The 17,069-nt window shown below is 47.6% G+C and overlaps 1 protein-coding gene across 1 annotated transcript in view; it reads right to left on the bottom strand.

Moving 5' to 3' along the window:
* BCL2 (BCL2 apoptosis regulator) overlaps positions 1–9,208 on the bottom strand; it is a 94,094-nt gene extending 84,886 nt beyond the window's left edge. Inside the window, exon 1 of the mRNA XM_005509733.4 lies at positions 8,179–9,208. Coding sequence (XP_005509790.2) covers positions 8,179–8,751 — 573 coding nt within the window. The 5' untranslated portion in view covers positions 8,752–9,208. The remainder of the gene's footprint in view (positions 1–8,178) is intronic.
* Between the last annotated feature and the right edge of the window lie 7,861 nt (positions 9,209–17,069).

The following is a 17,069-nucleotide window of genomic DNA, read 5'->3' as shown; positions in this document are numbered from 1 at the left end:
AGGTACAGAGTACCAGAGCCAAGAAGAGGAAGTTAAGTTTTGACTCTCAGTTGCTTTCTCAAACAAGTGCACAACAGCCTCCACTATGTGGGAAAAATGGGGCCTTTTCTTTTTAATTGTTGCTGGGCCACATACATAAATTACTCACTGAAGTACCCCAAAACCCATGGAGCTGTCTTTTCAGTCCACAAAATGGAATCATCCTTTTTATGCTCCAATAAAATAAAATAGCAATAAAATGATGTATGCACTGAAGGATGCTGACTTTCTTTTAATGAGTTCTAAATGTGGCAATTCACAACAGATCTTCAGTCAGCAGAGAAGTAAATTCCATGGTGTGAGTGCTCTGAATGACACAACAAGCACATTTACAATTATCTTCACTTTTACATGACAAATGCCTAAGTAAGAAGTTTTCCCTGTCTGGATGAGACCAGCAGAGCATCTATCCCAACATCCCCAGCTACTGACCAGCAGCAGGTGGTCTGGGGGAGAAGCAATGTAATAGATAATTTCAAAATAGCATTCCCCAGAGAAAGGTCTACCCTCAGCACCTGGTGATCTCATTTCAGCAGCTGATGTTAAATTTCCCTCCTGTTTCACCAAGTGTATGACTGCCCTCCCAAGCAATTTTATTCAAACGTAAGTATAGATGTTTTCCTTACCCTTATAAATATCTAAACCTTTCCTGAATGCAACTTAGTACTTCCACTCACAGCTCTCCCGCAAAAACAGCTCCCAAAGGTTACTCATGCATTGCAGGAAAGGCTTTTTTTCTCTATTAGTTGAAAACCTGCGCCTTTTTTATTTGATCTTATTTTTCTTGCCGCATATACAAAGTAAACAAAACTACAATTGTCCAATTAAGTGCCTCTTCCTGTTCCTATTGAAGTCAATGGCAACACCTTCTAAAATCAGATTTGTTTTCTTATTCATTAACTGTAAAATCCAGAAACCCGCAAGGAACTTTCCAGCAAGAGGGTTTAGCAAAGTCTATCAATATACAATAACTACGACAGCAAACTAACATTAAAATAGAATAACAGAAAATAAATTCCAGACTTTTAGATACATTTGGAGAAGTTATCTGGCTTCAAAGTCTTTCAGGAGCCAAAAAAAAAAAAAAGAAAAGCTACAAAAGAAAAAAAAAAACATCAGATTGTTAATGAGACTGAAAGCCAGAGTAAAATAAAAATCTCTCAAATCTGTCATCAGCACTCCTGTTTGCCAAGAAGGCCTGGATGTTATCCTGCTGGGGAAGAGAAGATTTATGGCACCGCACACCTTCATCCATCCTATTATTATATATGAAATGGAAAATAAAACAAGCCGGTACTGCCCTTAGAAATAATCAGTGTTTTGCTGCCACCGAGTAACAAGTGTTATTATTCCTAAATCAGCAGGTACGGGAGCAGCCACGAGGTGCTCATAAATAAATTCTTTTTTAAAAAGCCAACAAAGCAAACAGGGCTGGGCTCCATCCTCCCAAGGGCGTGAATTGAAATAAAAGAGGCCAGGGGGGAGGTGGGAAGGGCCTGACCTGGCACACATGGCGGCCGATGGCCGGGCAGCAGTGCCCAGGACTGCATCCGGCGTTCAACACCCAGTGCCAACAGCGGTGATGGGCAGGGATGGTCAGAAAGGCCTGCAGAAAGCCAGGGACTGTCAGCTCCCCATAAAGTGGAAAGACAAAACTGGTGAAGAACCAGGCACCTGTCCAATACACAAGCGTGTGCCCCATGGCAGTGGGGAGTGTGCCTGGCCAGCTCACCCCTGCCCAGCCACACCCCTCACCATAACCCGTCACAATAGCCAAAAACAACAACAAAAAATCACTTTGTCACAGGAGATTTGTTATTTAATCACACCTTTCCCACCACTTTTAGCTCCAGCTGTAGACTGCCAAGGCTGCTGACCCAGTTTACAGCTGCCCTGACCCCAGGCCAGGAGCAAATGCCGGGGTAGGGCTGCAGTGCTAAAATGCCATGGGCCAGCCTGGTGAGGTAGCTGTGGACCGAGAGGGAAAACAAGGACACAGCAAGATTGCTGGCAGCTCACATTAGCAAGCAGAGCTGTGTAGGCAGAGCCGCCACTTCAGCCTGTCCTGCCCCCAGCCCCAGGCCCAGGCCCAGCATCCCTCCATGGCGATGGCGGAGCACAAGGCTGGCTCATCACTGAGCCATGGACAAACCATCACATGAGACCAAAACCCCAACGGAGGTTTTCGAAACAACACCTGAGTGTGCTCCTGTTTCCGCATCCACCTCCCTCTACTATCCCAGGTCAAGCTCACTGAAAGATGAACCCCTCACCAAGGATGTCTGTATGGGGCACAAGGTCTTAATGTTTGCTGGTGATGCACTATGAAGTTCCCACGCTGCCTTAGGAAGCCCGGACCCTGGTATCTGGCCGCTGAGAAAACGTTTCTGCTCTACATGCAATTTCACACATCATTGCATACGTCTTGTGATTCTCCTGTTGGAGCCGTGCTTTGCCATCGGAGAAATGCGTGTGCCTTGGCAGAAAAATTCAACTGGATTTTCTTCATGGATTACTGACTCCAAATTTCAAGCTACATACGTGAAAAACTAAGCTACTTACTGCCCAGCAGAGCTAATGCAGCAGCTTGAGAGAGGCCTATGTTAATGCAGGCACAGAACTAACTTATTTCTCAATATTGAAAGTAAAGTAAAACTTTTTAATAGGATTGCTGTTTGAACTTTATGGTTCTTTTCAAGATCAAGGCAAATGACATCATCTCCATAACCAAGACCCCTGGTTCTGAAATTTTAAAGGTCACGGTCAATACATTTCTTAAAAAAAAGAGAGACTTCTGAGAAAATACGCATCCTAACATTGCAAGTTACAGAGAAAGCTATTATAAATGTAAGGGACTAGAGAACCACAACCATTTTCTCTTTCTGCCCTAGCTCCTCTGCTCCTTGCCTCGGCACAGATCCTCCGCAGAATGAATTACTCGCTCTTCAGCAACAGCAAAAAGAAAAATATTTTGATAATATTTTGAGAATTCGATTATAAACCCACAAAGCCACAAAAACTGGCAAAGGACCTAGAAGGTGTAACACTTGAAACTGCCAATTCATTTATTTAACTGAGTGGATTTCAGACAGTTTCCTTTCACCAGTCAAACAGTGACTTGGGGTTAGCCCCGCTGGGGATTGAGTCGTTACAAGGCCGCATGTCAATGGCAAAAAAAACCTCAAAAAGCCTCTGCTCCAGCACGGGGCATCCGACTCTGAGCAAGGCACCGTCCCACGCCAAATTGAGAGGCTTTTGCTCGGGACTTGCAAGAGAAGCAATGCGCTGCACGGCGGAGGCCTGGCTGAGCTGCTGGGAGAGCAGCTCCAGAGCCTGAGAGCGATGAGATTTTCAGTCTGTCATCCCTCGCCTTCATGAGGGGGCCATGGACCACCACGGGGCATGGTATGTGGAGAGTTCCACATTTCCTTTCCAAGGCGTGCGACCAAACAAAGAGAATTAATGATTTACTAGGGAAAAGAAAAAAAAAAAAAGAGGAAGCTCAGTGATTAGGGCAGTCAACCCAGGAGAAGGGAAACCTGGGGTCTAGTTGCTGGTCCAAGAAGCGCTTATGCATCTGGCTGTAGACAGCCACCTGCAAAAACACACTGACAGTGAATTAGACACCCCAGCTCTTCCTCCTCTGCCAAATGAAGTCTCATCCCGGCAGAAGGAGGAGCCCTGTTGCCAAAGGGAAAGACACCTTGGCAAAACCAGCAGCCATCTGGTAGGCAAAGCCTCTTGAGATGTTGGAGATGTGAGTGTAAACCCCACCTTGGGCCAGAGGTGTCATAGGCAAATCTTTCTTTACCTCAGGAGAGCGATTTAACCAAGGATCTACGAGGAAAAGCAGAGGCTTCTCCCTGGCTGTGTTCACACATGAGGATGGCACTTGAGTGACAATGGCCAGGGCAAAGGATGCCTGCTGGCTTCAGGACAGAGAATGTCTTGGGAACAGTGTCTCCTGTCAAGCAGGTCCCCTCTCTCGAGGCTGGAGCAGCTCCTGGCTGACTTGGGCGAGGAACAGCAGGAAGCCGGGGACTTCTGCCACTGTTCTGGCCAGGCAGGCAGTCAGAGGATGCAAGTGCTTATATTCCACCTAAGGTCCACTTCAGACATCTAAATCCTTCCCCAGATCTGGCCTTAACTCTTGAACCGAAGAAAGAACTGCAATAAAAGAATTGGACGAAAGCACACGACTAAAGCATTCCTGGTTCACATGTGAATATTGTCATTTAAAATGATGCTTTCTTGGCTGAATTTTCAGCACGACGCTACTTCTCTCACCTGGGTTTCTTTACATTCTTTACATCAAAAACGTACTTGTCTACATATATATGATGGTGCCTGTGTCTCCCTCTATAGTTCTCATGCTCTTGTTTTTTCTTGAAAAGCTTGGGGAGAAAAGCCGTATGTTGGACTAAAAGCACCCAGAGCTGAGCACAGCTCCCACGTACATTAGGTTGTGTGCCCGAAGAGGGAACCCATCACTGCAAGACAAACACAGTTATTTTCCCCACATCAGCTGCACCACATTCAGTGTTCCCCATGTCAAAGTCAAAAGTCACCAAGTGCAATGACCAACTGCCAAGCCAGTCCTTCTGCAGCTCAAACATCAGGCTCTAAAAAAATGAAATAAAGCCAGTAAGTTGTCAATCAGAAAGCATATATTATAACAAGTACCACAAAATTGCAGAGATGAGCTGGGTCTCCCCTTATTTCTTTTGTAATGCAATTAAGATGTTATCAGGGCAAAGTACAATATTGTGGTAACCTGGCCTGTGTGAAAATCTTTGAAAGCTGCATTTATTTGCCACCAGAACCACAAGCTAATAATACAGTCTCTGTGCAGGCAGGCCTCATCTGTTGCTTTTTCTGAGTTTCAGACAAACCCATGACACTGTGTATTGTAAGGGTATTAACAATCCCAGACACGATTAACAGCGATGTTCAGTGCCTAAAATTTATACTCCACCAGCTACATCCCCTTTGAATCTGCCTTCCTTCATTTTAGTTCCATTACAAAGAATTCATGTCCTGAAAATACATTATCAATTATAGAACTGATATAAACCAAAGAGATAAATAGGAAAAGACATGTCAACTCACTTCAGACCTGAGTGTAAGACCTAGGCCCATACAACAGACTCAAAGCGCCTGCTGTTCAACTTACTCGCTGTGTAACATACTCTTATGACTAAATCCAGTGCTCTCTTCTCTACTGCTACAAAGCCTCTAATAAACTTATCACTCCACAACATACCGTGGAGCTACAACACAGAGGAGGAGAAGGCTACAACAGCCAGCAATCCTGCTTGTTGCAGCAGCCTGCTTGATGAGGAGAACTTGCATGTAGTTGTGCTGAGGTCCTACAAAGTGTCAGGACCCATAAGGTGATCAGCTACTTTGGAAGAAACATTTATGATGCTTTACTAAGGTTCATACACTGAGTACGGTGCAACTGCCAAGTTGAAGTTCAAGCGCATATATTAAAGCATCGTCTTCCACTGATGGATCCTGAAAGCTAGAAAAAGAAAACAAGAAAAATCTACCACCCCATACCATCCTTGATTTCTCTGTCTTAAGAGAGGATCCAAAGAGCTGTGTTTGTAACTTCATGTTAGCCTTTTGCTCTTTGTAACCAGCCAGAAGGTTTTGCCTGTGTTTAATAATCCCACAGCTCAAAGGTACCAGCCATTTACCAGACAGACAGGCAAAAGGTACTTTTGAGTAGTATCTGGCACATCGTCTTCCATGTGTACATTACAAATAACACGCAGCAGTAAATGGCATCACATGCATCCAAACTCTGGAGCTTTTGTTTATAGCAAACCTCAATAAACAACTAAACAGCTATCGATAAGAAGCATCTTTTCCTTTTAAAGGCGGTCAATGTTTATAGTCCGAGTTTCTTGTATTTCTAACCACTGAGAAACAGCTCCAGCACTTGCCTCATCTGGCCAGTCACACCTGGTAACACCTGTCTTTTCACATTCTAGGTTTTATTCATTACTCACGTTTCTCTTTACACAATACACCCGCAGGACAATACATCTCCAGCACGCTTACGGATTTGATCCAAAGCTCACTGGAGTCAACAGAATGACTTCACTGGCTCTGGAGCGAACCGAGGGCCCCATCTCCACAAACGGGCTTCCAGCCTGAGAAGGGACTTACGCACAAGTTAGGCATCCCAGCCCAGAAGTGCAATCGCAAAATCCCTAACTAACCCTTTAGCTGCTTGTCTTCTAACCAGCCAAGGTCTCCAAAAGCCTCAAGTGTTTGCAGATGTTGTTTTGTTTTGTTTTTCCACAGTTATCTGTTTCATTAAAAGAAAAAAACAACACACCGATAAACCCTCTGTAGTGATCCATGAAACAGGGGATAGGTCTCCCTCTCCCAAGGGTGGTCCCAACCACTAAGCACTGGAGTCATTTTGTGTGTGTGTGTGTGTGTCTGTGTGTATACATGTGTGTCTGTATATGTATGGATATTTGTATATACATATGCATATACGTATATAAACACACAGACACATGCACACACACACATTTTTTGCTCCCCCTTCTGGCCCCACGAATCTTGATTTTTTTTTCTTCCTGAGGGAAACAGAGGAAAGCAGGAGAACGATCCTGTCTCCAACAAGACTTGTAGCCAGGGACCTGCAGCAATCCTCTAGGAGGTGAACAACGTGGATTACTGCTGAGAAACAGACCCCAAAGCCTTGCTCTCTCTTTTACAGCAGCACGTAGATGTCCTCTGGATCCCTGGACACGTATACCCTTTAGCCAGGTGGGTTCAGCAGCAGGAAGGCAACATCTTCACTTTTTAACAGAGATAGACAATGCGGGTGTTAGGCACATTACTGAGCCTAACACTGAGTTAGCAAGAGACCAAATGCTGAGAACTTAATGTGTTAATGCTTCACAAACATGTGGCTTGCAAAAGATGTTAACTGAGAAACATATATTGTACTTCACATTTGTTTACACACGCCTCTTAAAGGTGTGCTGTGTAACTGAGCCAGCTCTCTGAGTGCATTTCACAGGGGACTGGACCCAAAATAGCTGGTCTCCTACCTAGCAGACCTCCATTTCCAGGTGACTTAAGCCAGCTCTCAGCCCACATGTAAAGTTTCTTCTTCAGTGTAACTCTTGCTGTTTGTTCCTCCAATGCATTAACATCATAAGCTTTACACGTGCCACAGGTTTGGTTTGCGGGAAAGCAGCTGAGAACACATTTTGTTACAGTATATCAATTAATACAGGAAAAAGGGGAAAGAGGTTCCCTTTCAATTTAAATGCAGTTATTTATTTTTTGAAAGAGAGAGGGACAAAAAGTAAAAGGCTTTTTGACCAGTGTAAAAGCTGACCATTTTCCACAAGTGGAAATCTTCCCTGTCTGGATGACACTGAAACCAGCCCTGACCAGAGATGATCGCTACCCCAAAAACACCCACTGGATCACAACAAATACTCATTTTCCAGAACACTCCCACAGGCACAGCTCCTGGCACCTTTGTTTCATCTTGAGACAAAGACAGATTTTTCACACTAGACACATCCTATACTGTAAAACCCCGTTGCCAACGCAGCTGTAAACACTGGTACTGATGGACACCTGCCCGTCCGTAGCACTGGGATCCCGTGTTTGTCATGTGCTCGCCTGGTGCGTCACCTCTAAAGGGCAGGGATGCCTACACACACACACATGCGCACACACACACACACACACATGGTCCCTTCTGTGACCTGCCTACACGGGCGCCGCTGCTGCCCCTTTCCAACCCACTGCAGGACCTTGCCTTGGCCAGGGCTGGTGCTGCCAGCAGGCAAGGGTGGACCAGGGTAGGAGAGTAGAGACTGCTGCTAAAGAGGGTGCCGTGCTCATCCTTCTCACTCCTGAGCTGTACCTGCTCCCCCCATCCCAAACCACTCCACTGTAATCCCACAATGAGGTGAAACTCAAAGCTGATGAAAGGCCTATGAGCTTTGACACACACACCAGTGCAGAGGCCTCCCAGTCAGAACTTTTGCTCCCCAGAACGCGAGTGCAACCCCCTTGAGGAACTGCCGACCCCAGAGCCCCACCGGCCATGAGCCAGAGCCAGGAGAGGGAACGAGCAATCAGGGGACGTACCCAGCCTCCGTTGTCCTGGATCCAGTTGTGCAGGTGCCGGTTCAGGTACTCAGTCATCCAGGCAGCGATGCTGTCCACAAGGGGAGACATCTCCCGGTTGACGCTCTCCACGCACATCACACCACCAAACTCGAAGAAGGCCACGATTCTGCCCCAGTTAACCCCATCTCGGAAGAGCTCCTCCACCACCGCCACGAAGCGGCCCCTGGCCGTGAAGGGCGTCAGGTGCAGCTGGCCAGACATTTGGGCAAAGTCCCTCTGGTAGCGACGGGAGAACTCGTCCCCTGCCTGGCGCAGGGTGAGGTGGACGACCTGGGGCACGGGGTGCAGCCCCTCGGCCGGGGGCGCATGGCTAGCAGCAGCCGAGCCGGGGGGCTCGGGGTGCGGAGACACCAGCCCAGTGTGATCAGAGGAAGTCCCAGCAGCAGCAGCAGCAGCAGGAGAGAGACCTGGAGGCAGGGGAGCCCTGTCCTCACCGGCAGCCCAGTCGTATCCCCTCTGCGAGAGTTTATAGTGGATGTACTTCAGCACTATCTCCCGGTTATCGTAGCCTCTTCTCCCCGGGTGAGCCATTATTCCCAAGAGGAAGCAGCAACAGGGAGAGAGGAAGAAGAGGAGTAGGATGAACCCAAAAAAGTAAAGCAGCCAATAATAATAAAATTAATAACACGAAAAATTATAATCCAGTTACTGTATCGGGCACGGTTTCATTCATGGTGGTGTGGGGGAGTTCTCAGGGTCTCGGAGGTACTTTTGTCTTCTCAGTGTTTCCTCCTCAGTTTGAGATGCACGGTATAAATAGGGATTAAAATGCTGTAAATACTTTACTTCCAGGTGCACATTTATTACTTATTATAAATTTACTTTAGGACCATTTCCTCCTCGGTGTTGAAATATATCTTAGAAAACATTATACCGATTCAAAATCAGGTGCATTTTCCCTTAGGTGCTGAACTACCACAGACATGAAGGAGCGGACGAACGCACACTGTAAAAACTGCAATTCAACACGATTTGCTAAAAAGCCTTGGATGAACGTTAATCCAACGCACTTTAAACTAGAAACCTCAACACTGTTGGGTTTTTTTTGTTTTTTTTTGGTTAAGTTACACAAACTAAATTTCCTCTGTAAAGTACTTACTTGGACTATAAATATGTTCCTCTGTCAAGTTTCCTCTAAAAAAAAAATAGCAACAACAAAACCCAAACATCACAAGTCTTCAGAAACGTTAAGTTCTGGCTGCTTTGATGCTTCAAGTCACCAAGGGGATGGGAAAGGGACAAAAAAAAAATCTCTCTACGATTTCAAATGTTTTTTCCCAGACTCCTGTTTAACAGACATCTCCAAAGATGTGTCAAAGCTCACTCAGAAAATCCCGCCTCGCAGCCCGGTAAGGCGAACAACCCCAAAGAGACGGAAAATCCTGGAGACCAGATGAACCACATTTGAATCCAAGCTCTCGCAGAAGTGTTCCGTTTTGCCCTCCAGTGCAACGTACAGACATATGCATTTACGTAGTTTCATTCAGACACCGATCGCAGGAGCCCGGTGCTGCCACACACATGCACGCACACACCAAAAAAAAAAAAAATTCTAGGTATTTAAGAAATTAATTCTTTTTCACAAGAAAGAGCGTAAAAAAATAATAAAAAAATATAAAGAAGGAAAATTGCTTTTGACTGTGGCTCCGGGGAGAAATGCCATTTCCCGAGCAGCTTTGTATCAGAGGAGGAAGAGCCCCCGGCGCTGCCGAGCAGGGGCGCGGACGGGACGTGTGTGCGGTGTGACCGGTGCCGATGGGGACCGCGGCCGCGGCGCCGCTGCCCGCCCGCCCGCCCGCCCGCGCAGCCCCGCGCACCCCGCCGGCTCCGGGCGGCTCCTCCGGGCGCTCCGCGCTGCTGCTGCCGGCGGCGGCGGCTCCGGGCGGCGGCTCCGAGCGGCGGCGGCGGGCGCGGGCGGGGAGCTCTCCCGGCGGTGGCGGTGGCGGGGGGAGCGGAGCGGAGCGGAGCGACGGGGGCGGGGAGAGGCAGGGAGGAGCGGAGCCCGAGGGGGAGGCTCCAGCCTCGGCCCCGCGCGGCGCAGCCGGCCGCGGTGGTTTCCTAGAGCTCCGCCTCACGCTTCATTCAAGCAAAGGGGGAAATGGGGAGGGGGGTGCTAAAAAAAAAGGCGGCGGGGGGAGGCGAGCAGCCCCGCGCAGCCCGGGCCCGCCCTCCATCGCGGCGCGGGCCTGGGGCCGGCGGCGGGGCGGCGGCGGGGCGGAGCGGCGCGGAGCGGCGCGGAGGGGCGGCACTCGGGGCCGCGGGTGGTGCTGGCGGCCGCCCGCCCTCCGCCGCCTCCGCCCGCGCCGAGGAAGCGGGCGGCGGAGGCGGCGAGCAGGCAGGCGGGCATGGAGGCGGCGCGGCGGGTGGCTGCGGGCTGCCGGCCCTCCGCGGGGGAGCGCGCCCCGCTCCGCGCCTCGGCCGCCCCGCTGGGCCTGCAGCGCCCCGCGCGGGGGGGATGCGGTGGCCGTAGCTGCGGGTTTATTTAAAAAAAAAAAAAAAAGCAATTTTTTAAAATGGCCTTTTTATAAAGAAAAAATGTCCCGAGGTGGGCGTACAGAGCCTTCATGCGGGGTGGCCTCTGCGCGGCCGCGGAGCCCGTGCGGGACCGGAGGCCGGGCCCGCGGGCCGCCTCTGCGAGTCCCCCTGTGGTGTGGGGTCCCGCACATCTGTGCTACCCCGTGGGTTTTCAGGTGTGCCCGTGGGACAGGTGGGGAGTTGGATTTTAGGACTTTTTGCAGAAATTGGACTCAAATTTGCCCCTGCGCCGGCCTGGAGATTTTTTTTTTTTTTTTTGGAGATTAGATTAATCTGGAGCTTAGCCAGAGAAGCAGAGTTAACCTTCAAAGTAGTTTAAATCCACAGCGGTGGAAAATAGTGGTGGCTTAACGGCGCTGCTAACCCAACAGGTGACATCAGGGCAGGGCTGAATGATGCTCGGACAGCCTCAGCTGAAATGGGGAGCCAGCCCAGCCCAAGTGAAACGGCAGCAGGAGATATTCGACACCTTTCTCTGCTTCCTATGAGAGAGGAAAGAGACGTTTGATAAATTCTGCCAATTTGTGTCGATGTGAAGGTGACTGGGATGATAATCTCTTACATACACTACCCAGAACCTAAAAGGGATAATATGCATAAAACTGTGAAGCTGGTTTTTTTTTTTTGGCAGGGGACATAGGGAATGAATGTACGCTGCCCTCCAAGTCTCCATTTTCAGGGTCACTTTTCCTTGACATGTTGACCCATCACGCGTGGCTCACAGGCTGGCAGCTCCCCTGCTTGAGGGAAGCGCCCTGGTGTGGGGAGGGTGATCAGCTTTTGCTCCGTGCAGAAGAAGGCGAGGAAGGATCCCCCTTACGCCAACAGAGCTCGCTTGTGTCCTGGGTGATCCAGGGATTTGTTTGGAGGCCGCAGCAATGAATTCGTCTCTAGCGTGTGCAAAACAGCACTTTTCCAGGTACGTGAAGAGGCGTTCAGGGTGTTTAATCGTTCTGGCCTGTTATTTCAGGTGCGCACGGCAAGGCGCTCGGCACCATACCTAGTGCCAGCATTTTCCACCTCCCTGCCGGCTCCTCCTCTCCCCTCCCCGCCGGGAGCCGAGCACATGCATACCGGAAAGGAGCGATGCTCCCGCTGGCCGGGGCTCCGGTGGCGGCAGGCGGTGCGGAGCGGGGCCGCCAGCGCCGTTCTCCGCCGGCCGCGCCTCCCCGGCGGGCGGCTGTTGCCACCCAGCGGCCGCTGCTCGCCTATGGCTCGGCCGTGACAGCCGGGACCCCCCGACCCGTCCCTGCGGGCTGGAAGAAGACAAAGGGCTCACCCGCCTCATAATACGCCCGGGAAACTGGGAGAGTAAACGCCGTGCCCCCTCCGCTGCGTCGCGTCTTCGCTCTCGCCTACTGATGTTTGAGGGGCTGTTTGCGGTTCCAGGGACTGAGAGGGACCGAGGTTGCGGGATAGCAGGTGAAATGAGGTCAAAAGAAGATGGATGATGCCCTACGCAGACGTGGGCTAAAGGCTGTACCCCACCAGGGCACGCATTTAATTCACGGCATGGTTATGGTGGAGTATAAATGCTGGAGTGCAAACACGGCTGATCTCTGTCTGTCTAAAAGCCTTAAGTTATTTGTGATGAGCTGAAGGATCGCTTCCAACAGCAAAAATGTAGACGAGATCTGTCAACAGAACAAAATCACTGCCTTTATATTCTTGAACCAAAAGAGAAAGAAAAAAGTTTTGTTTGAATAAGGAAAGTAATCTGACTTTTCCATGTAACATGCTATGGTTTAAATGGAACAAGTGATACAGAAAATCAGAATAGCCACAACCAACCAGGCTGTTGGTTCAGTCTGTCACTGTGCTAGTGACTAAAACTAATATAGTTGGACGTGCAAGCGAACATACATCAGACACAGATGTTAAGTAACACAGAAAAACTGTCTGGATAAGCTGCACAACAATGTCATAGCAGGATTGGTTTTAAAGCCCAGGAGATAAATCAATGCAGGACTGATGCAGAAAACAAAGATACATATAAAATGGATGGACGTTTGTAAGGAGAAATGGAGAATATCACTGAATTAACTTAGGGTATTTACATGTATTTTGTATGTGGAAATGGAAGACGAACTCAACAAACAGCATGTTCTGAGGGCATGTAATCAGTAAAATTAAATAGTTTTAGAATTCATAATGCATTGCTAATAGAAACAGGTATGCCAATACTTTATGAGGTATTCTCTTCAGAACAGATTTAGTAATGATGCTTTTTCCCCCCAGCTCTCCATTCAGCGTATAGAAATGATAGAACCCAGCCTTTTTAAAAGTTTAATAAGAAAATAGTGTTCATGGTTCACAAGAAAGCTTGTTAATATCCAACACAGCTGAGACTGTACAAAAAAAAAAAAAAAAGAAAAACACGAGAGAAAATCCTAGGAACTGTTTGCTTTAAGCAAGGGTATTAGGATGAGTCATGGGAAACAAAAGCTGTGCCTTGAAGAATGACAGATTGGGACTCTGTAAAAAAGCAAAACAATTTTATGTGGATTTACACAGTCTTTATTGTTCTTAACTTAATGTGTCCAATGCCTTGCATCTGCCCTGCATTTATGTCTGTAATTGAAAGGAGTGGCATCTTAAAACCAATTATAATGCTACCAGAGTGGGTGATGAGCATCTATTAAAGTATCACGAGTTTACATCACAGTGCTGCTTTTTACCTTGCTTGTTTGTTTGAGCTCAGTGAGATAAGACGATAGTTAAAAAGACTTCCAAAACAAAGGCAATATGCTTTTGGTGACAAATAGGAAAAAAAAAACCAGCAAGAAAGGCTCAGGATTTATCAAGGAGCCTGGAATGAGCACATAAAGTCAGCTAAGAAATCATTATGGTGCTTTTAGGTAGCAGAATAACATGCTGACTACTCAAGCTCTGATCCTGCAAATCCTTCTGCACACACATTTACCTTTATGTGAGCTGGCCCACCAAAGTTAATCAGACTAATAAGAATAATTAGCTGTGTAAAGAATTGGAACTCAGGACTACAACTAGAAGCTCACATGAAAAAAAGCTCCCTGGACAATTACAGAGGTAGGAGCATTGACAGTAGGCATCGCTCAGGTCTGGCACTGTAAAGGACAGATTATTTTTGTGAAATGGCTTTCTTAGCCATACTTGGGCAACTGACTGAACAGGCAGGATTCTGCAGTGCCTGCTGTTTCTTTGATAGCTTCCCAGATGCCTGATGTACAGTGGATACATTATTAATGAATGTTCTAGAGAAGTGCTTTATGCCTGGCAATGCCCAACTTCCTGACAATCTGAAAGTGGACACCTTTTCCCTGTACCTTTGTATTAACATCAACAGGATTTCAACAGCAACCCTGGTTCCTAATGACCTTTTCCTTGGCTCATGAGCAGGCAAGTTGGAGGGAAGCAAGCGATTGTTTAAAGCCCTGCCTGAGCAGGTATGAAACAAGTGGGGTGTATGTTTGCACCATGTGACAGCACTCAAAGCGATCAAGGACATTGCCACATTTTTTGCTGTAAATCTGCAGAGATTTTCTATTGTACAACAAGTCAAAACGAAAAAAAACCCCAAACCTACAAACAATTAAATTTTAATAACCCACAAGTAATTATTTACAGGGGCACAGGTAAATACAGTTGTGACAACCAACAAAAGTCCTTTGCCTTATGATGTTCTAACACAGTTTAAATACCGGGTTTATTAAAAGAGTCCCCTCCGATCTTGCCTGTGGGTGGGGAATTTGCACATATGAAAATCAGCAGCCAGTGGCACTGTCAGTGCTTGTTGGTGCTGTGTCCAGCGAGGCACCTGCCTGTGCCGCCCACGGCCATGCTTCATCTGGGTTCCTCTGTTCCAGGCATTCGGTGCTTCTTCTTTCCAAGTCACCACGTATTTGCCCTGCGTGCCTTTGTGCCTGTGAGAGCTTTCTAACTTGCCCTCACTAAAACTAACCACCAACTGCATGATCTTTCACCTTTCAGTGGTAGTCGATGGTGCGGAGTCTAGTTGGAGGCCAGTATCTAGTGGAGTGCCTCAGGGGTCAGTACTGGAGCCAATATTATTCAATATATTCATTAACGATTTAGACAAGGGAATAGAGTGTACTATCAGCAAGTTTGCTGATGACACCAAGCTGGGAGGAGTGGCTGACACGCCAGAAGGCTGTGCTGCCATCCAGCGGGACCTGGACAGGATGGAGAGTTGGGTAGGGAAAAATTTAATGAAATATAACAAGGGAAAGTGTAGAGTCCTGCATCTGGGCAGGAACAACCCCAGGTTCCAGTATAGGGTGGGAAATTACATATTAGAGAGCAGTGTAGGGGAAAGGGACCTGGGGGTCCTGATGGACAACAGGATGACCATGAGCCAGCACTGTGCCCTTGTGGCCGGGAAGGCCAGTGGTACCTGGGGTGTATTAGAAGGGGGGTGGTTAGTAGGTCAAGAGAGGTTCTCCTTCCCCTCTACTCTGCCCTGGTGAGACACACCTGGAATATTGTGTCCATTTCTGAGCCCCTCAGTTCAAGAAGGACAGGGAACTGCTGGAGAGGGTCCAGCGTAGGGCAATGAAGATGATTAAGGGAGTGGAGCACCTCCCTTATGAGGAAAGGCTGAGGGAGCTGGGTCTTTAGTTTGGAGGAGACTGAAGGGTGACCTTATTAATATTTATAAATATATAAAGGGTGAGTGCCACGAGGACAGAGCCAGGCTCTTCTCGGTGGCAAACAATGATAGGACAAGGGGTAATGGGATCAAGCTGGAACACAAGAGGTTCCACTTAAATTTGAGAAGAAACTTCTTCTCAGTGAGGGTGACAGAGCACTGGAACAGGCTGCCCAGGGAGGTTGTGGAGTCTCCTTCTCTGGAGACATTCAAAACCCGCCTGGACATGTTCCTGTGCGACCTCACCTATGCGTTCCTGCTCCAGCAGGGGGATTGGACTAGATGATCTTTTGAGGTCCCTTCCAATCCCAAACGTACTGTGATTGATACTGTGATACTTTGTTTCTGGTCATGAGACCGGGATACCCACAGACCCATGGTACCTCTACCAAGCTGCATGAAATGTGTCAAAAACAGAGCTCTTCTAGAGACTTCCATGTGTGCATATAACTCTCTGCTATCAAGTGCATACCACCATTTATTGCTAAGACTGTCTAATGTATTTTCCTCAGCGTGTTACCCAACATTGCTATTTAGGCAGAAGCTAGGGTCTGTTGTAAAAAATTCTTTAAAACCCAGTTTTCTGCATATAACAAGTATAGGGAAAAGCAGCACCTGTGAAGCCTGGATGCATATTTTTCCCATTGTTAATTGGGATGGTGGCAGGTTGACCTGAACAAACTTCACGTCTACAGAGTGCATTCCTGAAATGGGAGATTGCCTTTCATCCTGCCGGTGTTGCAAATACTACAGGTGTGGAGTGGATCCATCTGGCTGGAAGCACTTGCAGAGCAGAAGAATGCGACTGTAAAATGCTTAATGCATGGTCAGCCTCCAATTACTGCTTATTTCATGGAGCTTAATGGTGCCCATCAGGACAGGCATCTCAGATAATATCCTTAGGGTCCAACATAGCAAACAGCTCCTGACTTTCAGGCCCCTTTTACCAGACTCACCCCTCAACCATCACCACCTCCCAGAAGCTCCTGAGCTGCTCCTGTGACCTGGGCAGCGCTGCTGATGCCACAAAAAAGGGAATCAGAGACCAGCTTCCCAGTTGAAACAGCAGAAGAGCGAAGGAGGCAGCTTCAGCTTGGAGGAACAGGATAAAGGGAAGAGGCTGCTGGACAAACAGGAACATCTACCTCTGAGCCATAAACTTTTATTACACCTGTTAAAATTTCTCACAGTAAAAAGGGGGGAAAGCGTTTTTCGAGTAAATGCTTTGAAATAAAGACTGACACACCTAATTTTAACTACTTTATTTGAAACACTTTTAGCTTTGAAAAGGATATTCCCATCAGCTGCAGGTTACTTAGAACACTCAAAATATGGTTTCAGACTTATTTTTATACAGATTATCTACAGCTGGCATCTTTGTAGATTTAACACCTTGTTTTGGCCAAGGGAGTTGATTCTCAGTGCTCCGTAGCATAATTTAGTTAGTGACATATGTTTTCCTTTCACCCTTTGTGTTTATTTACATTACTCTAGCAGCACTGCTACAGAATGAACTTCATAGTTAGAACTGGCAAGGTTTAAAATTAACATGGGGATTCCCCTCCAAGCTGAAAACAAACTTGTTTTCAACTCAGAAAAATAAAACTTCAGACTGCTTTGGTGGCATTCTGCCACAGAGGCAGTTGGGCATTATAATGCTTCATCG

Source organism: Columba livia, chromosome 2 (assembly GCF_036013475.1).
Source record: "Columba livia isolate bColLiv1 breed racing homer chromosome 2, bColLiv1.pat.W.v2, whole genome shotgun sequence".
Taxonomy (NCBI): Eukaryota; Metazoa; Chordata; class Aves; order Columbiformes; family Columbidae; genus Columba; species Columba livia.
The sequence above is the reverse complement of the archived record's forward strand: the minus strand, read 5'-3'. Positions and strand labels throughout refer to the sequence as shown.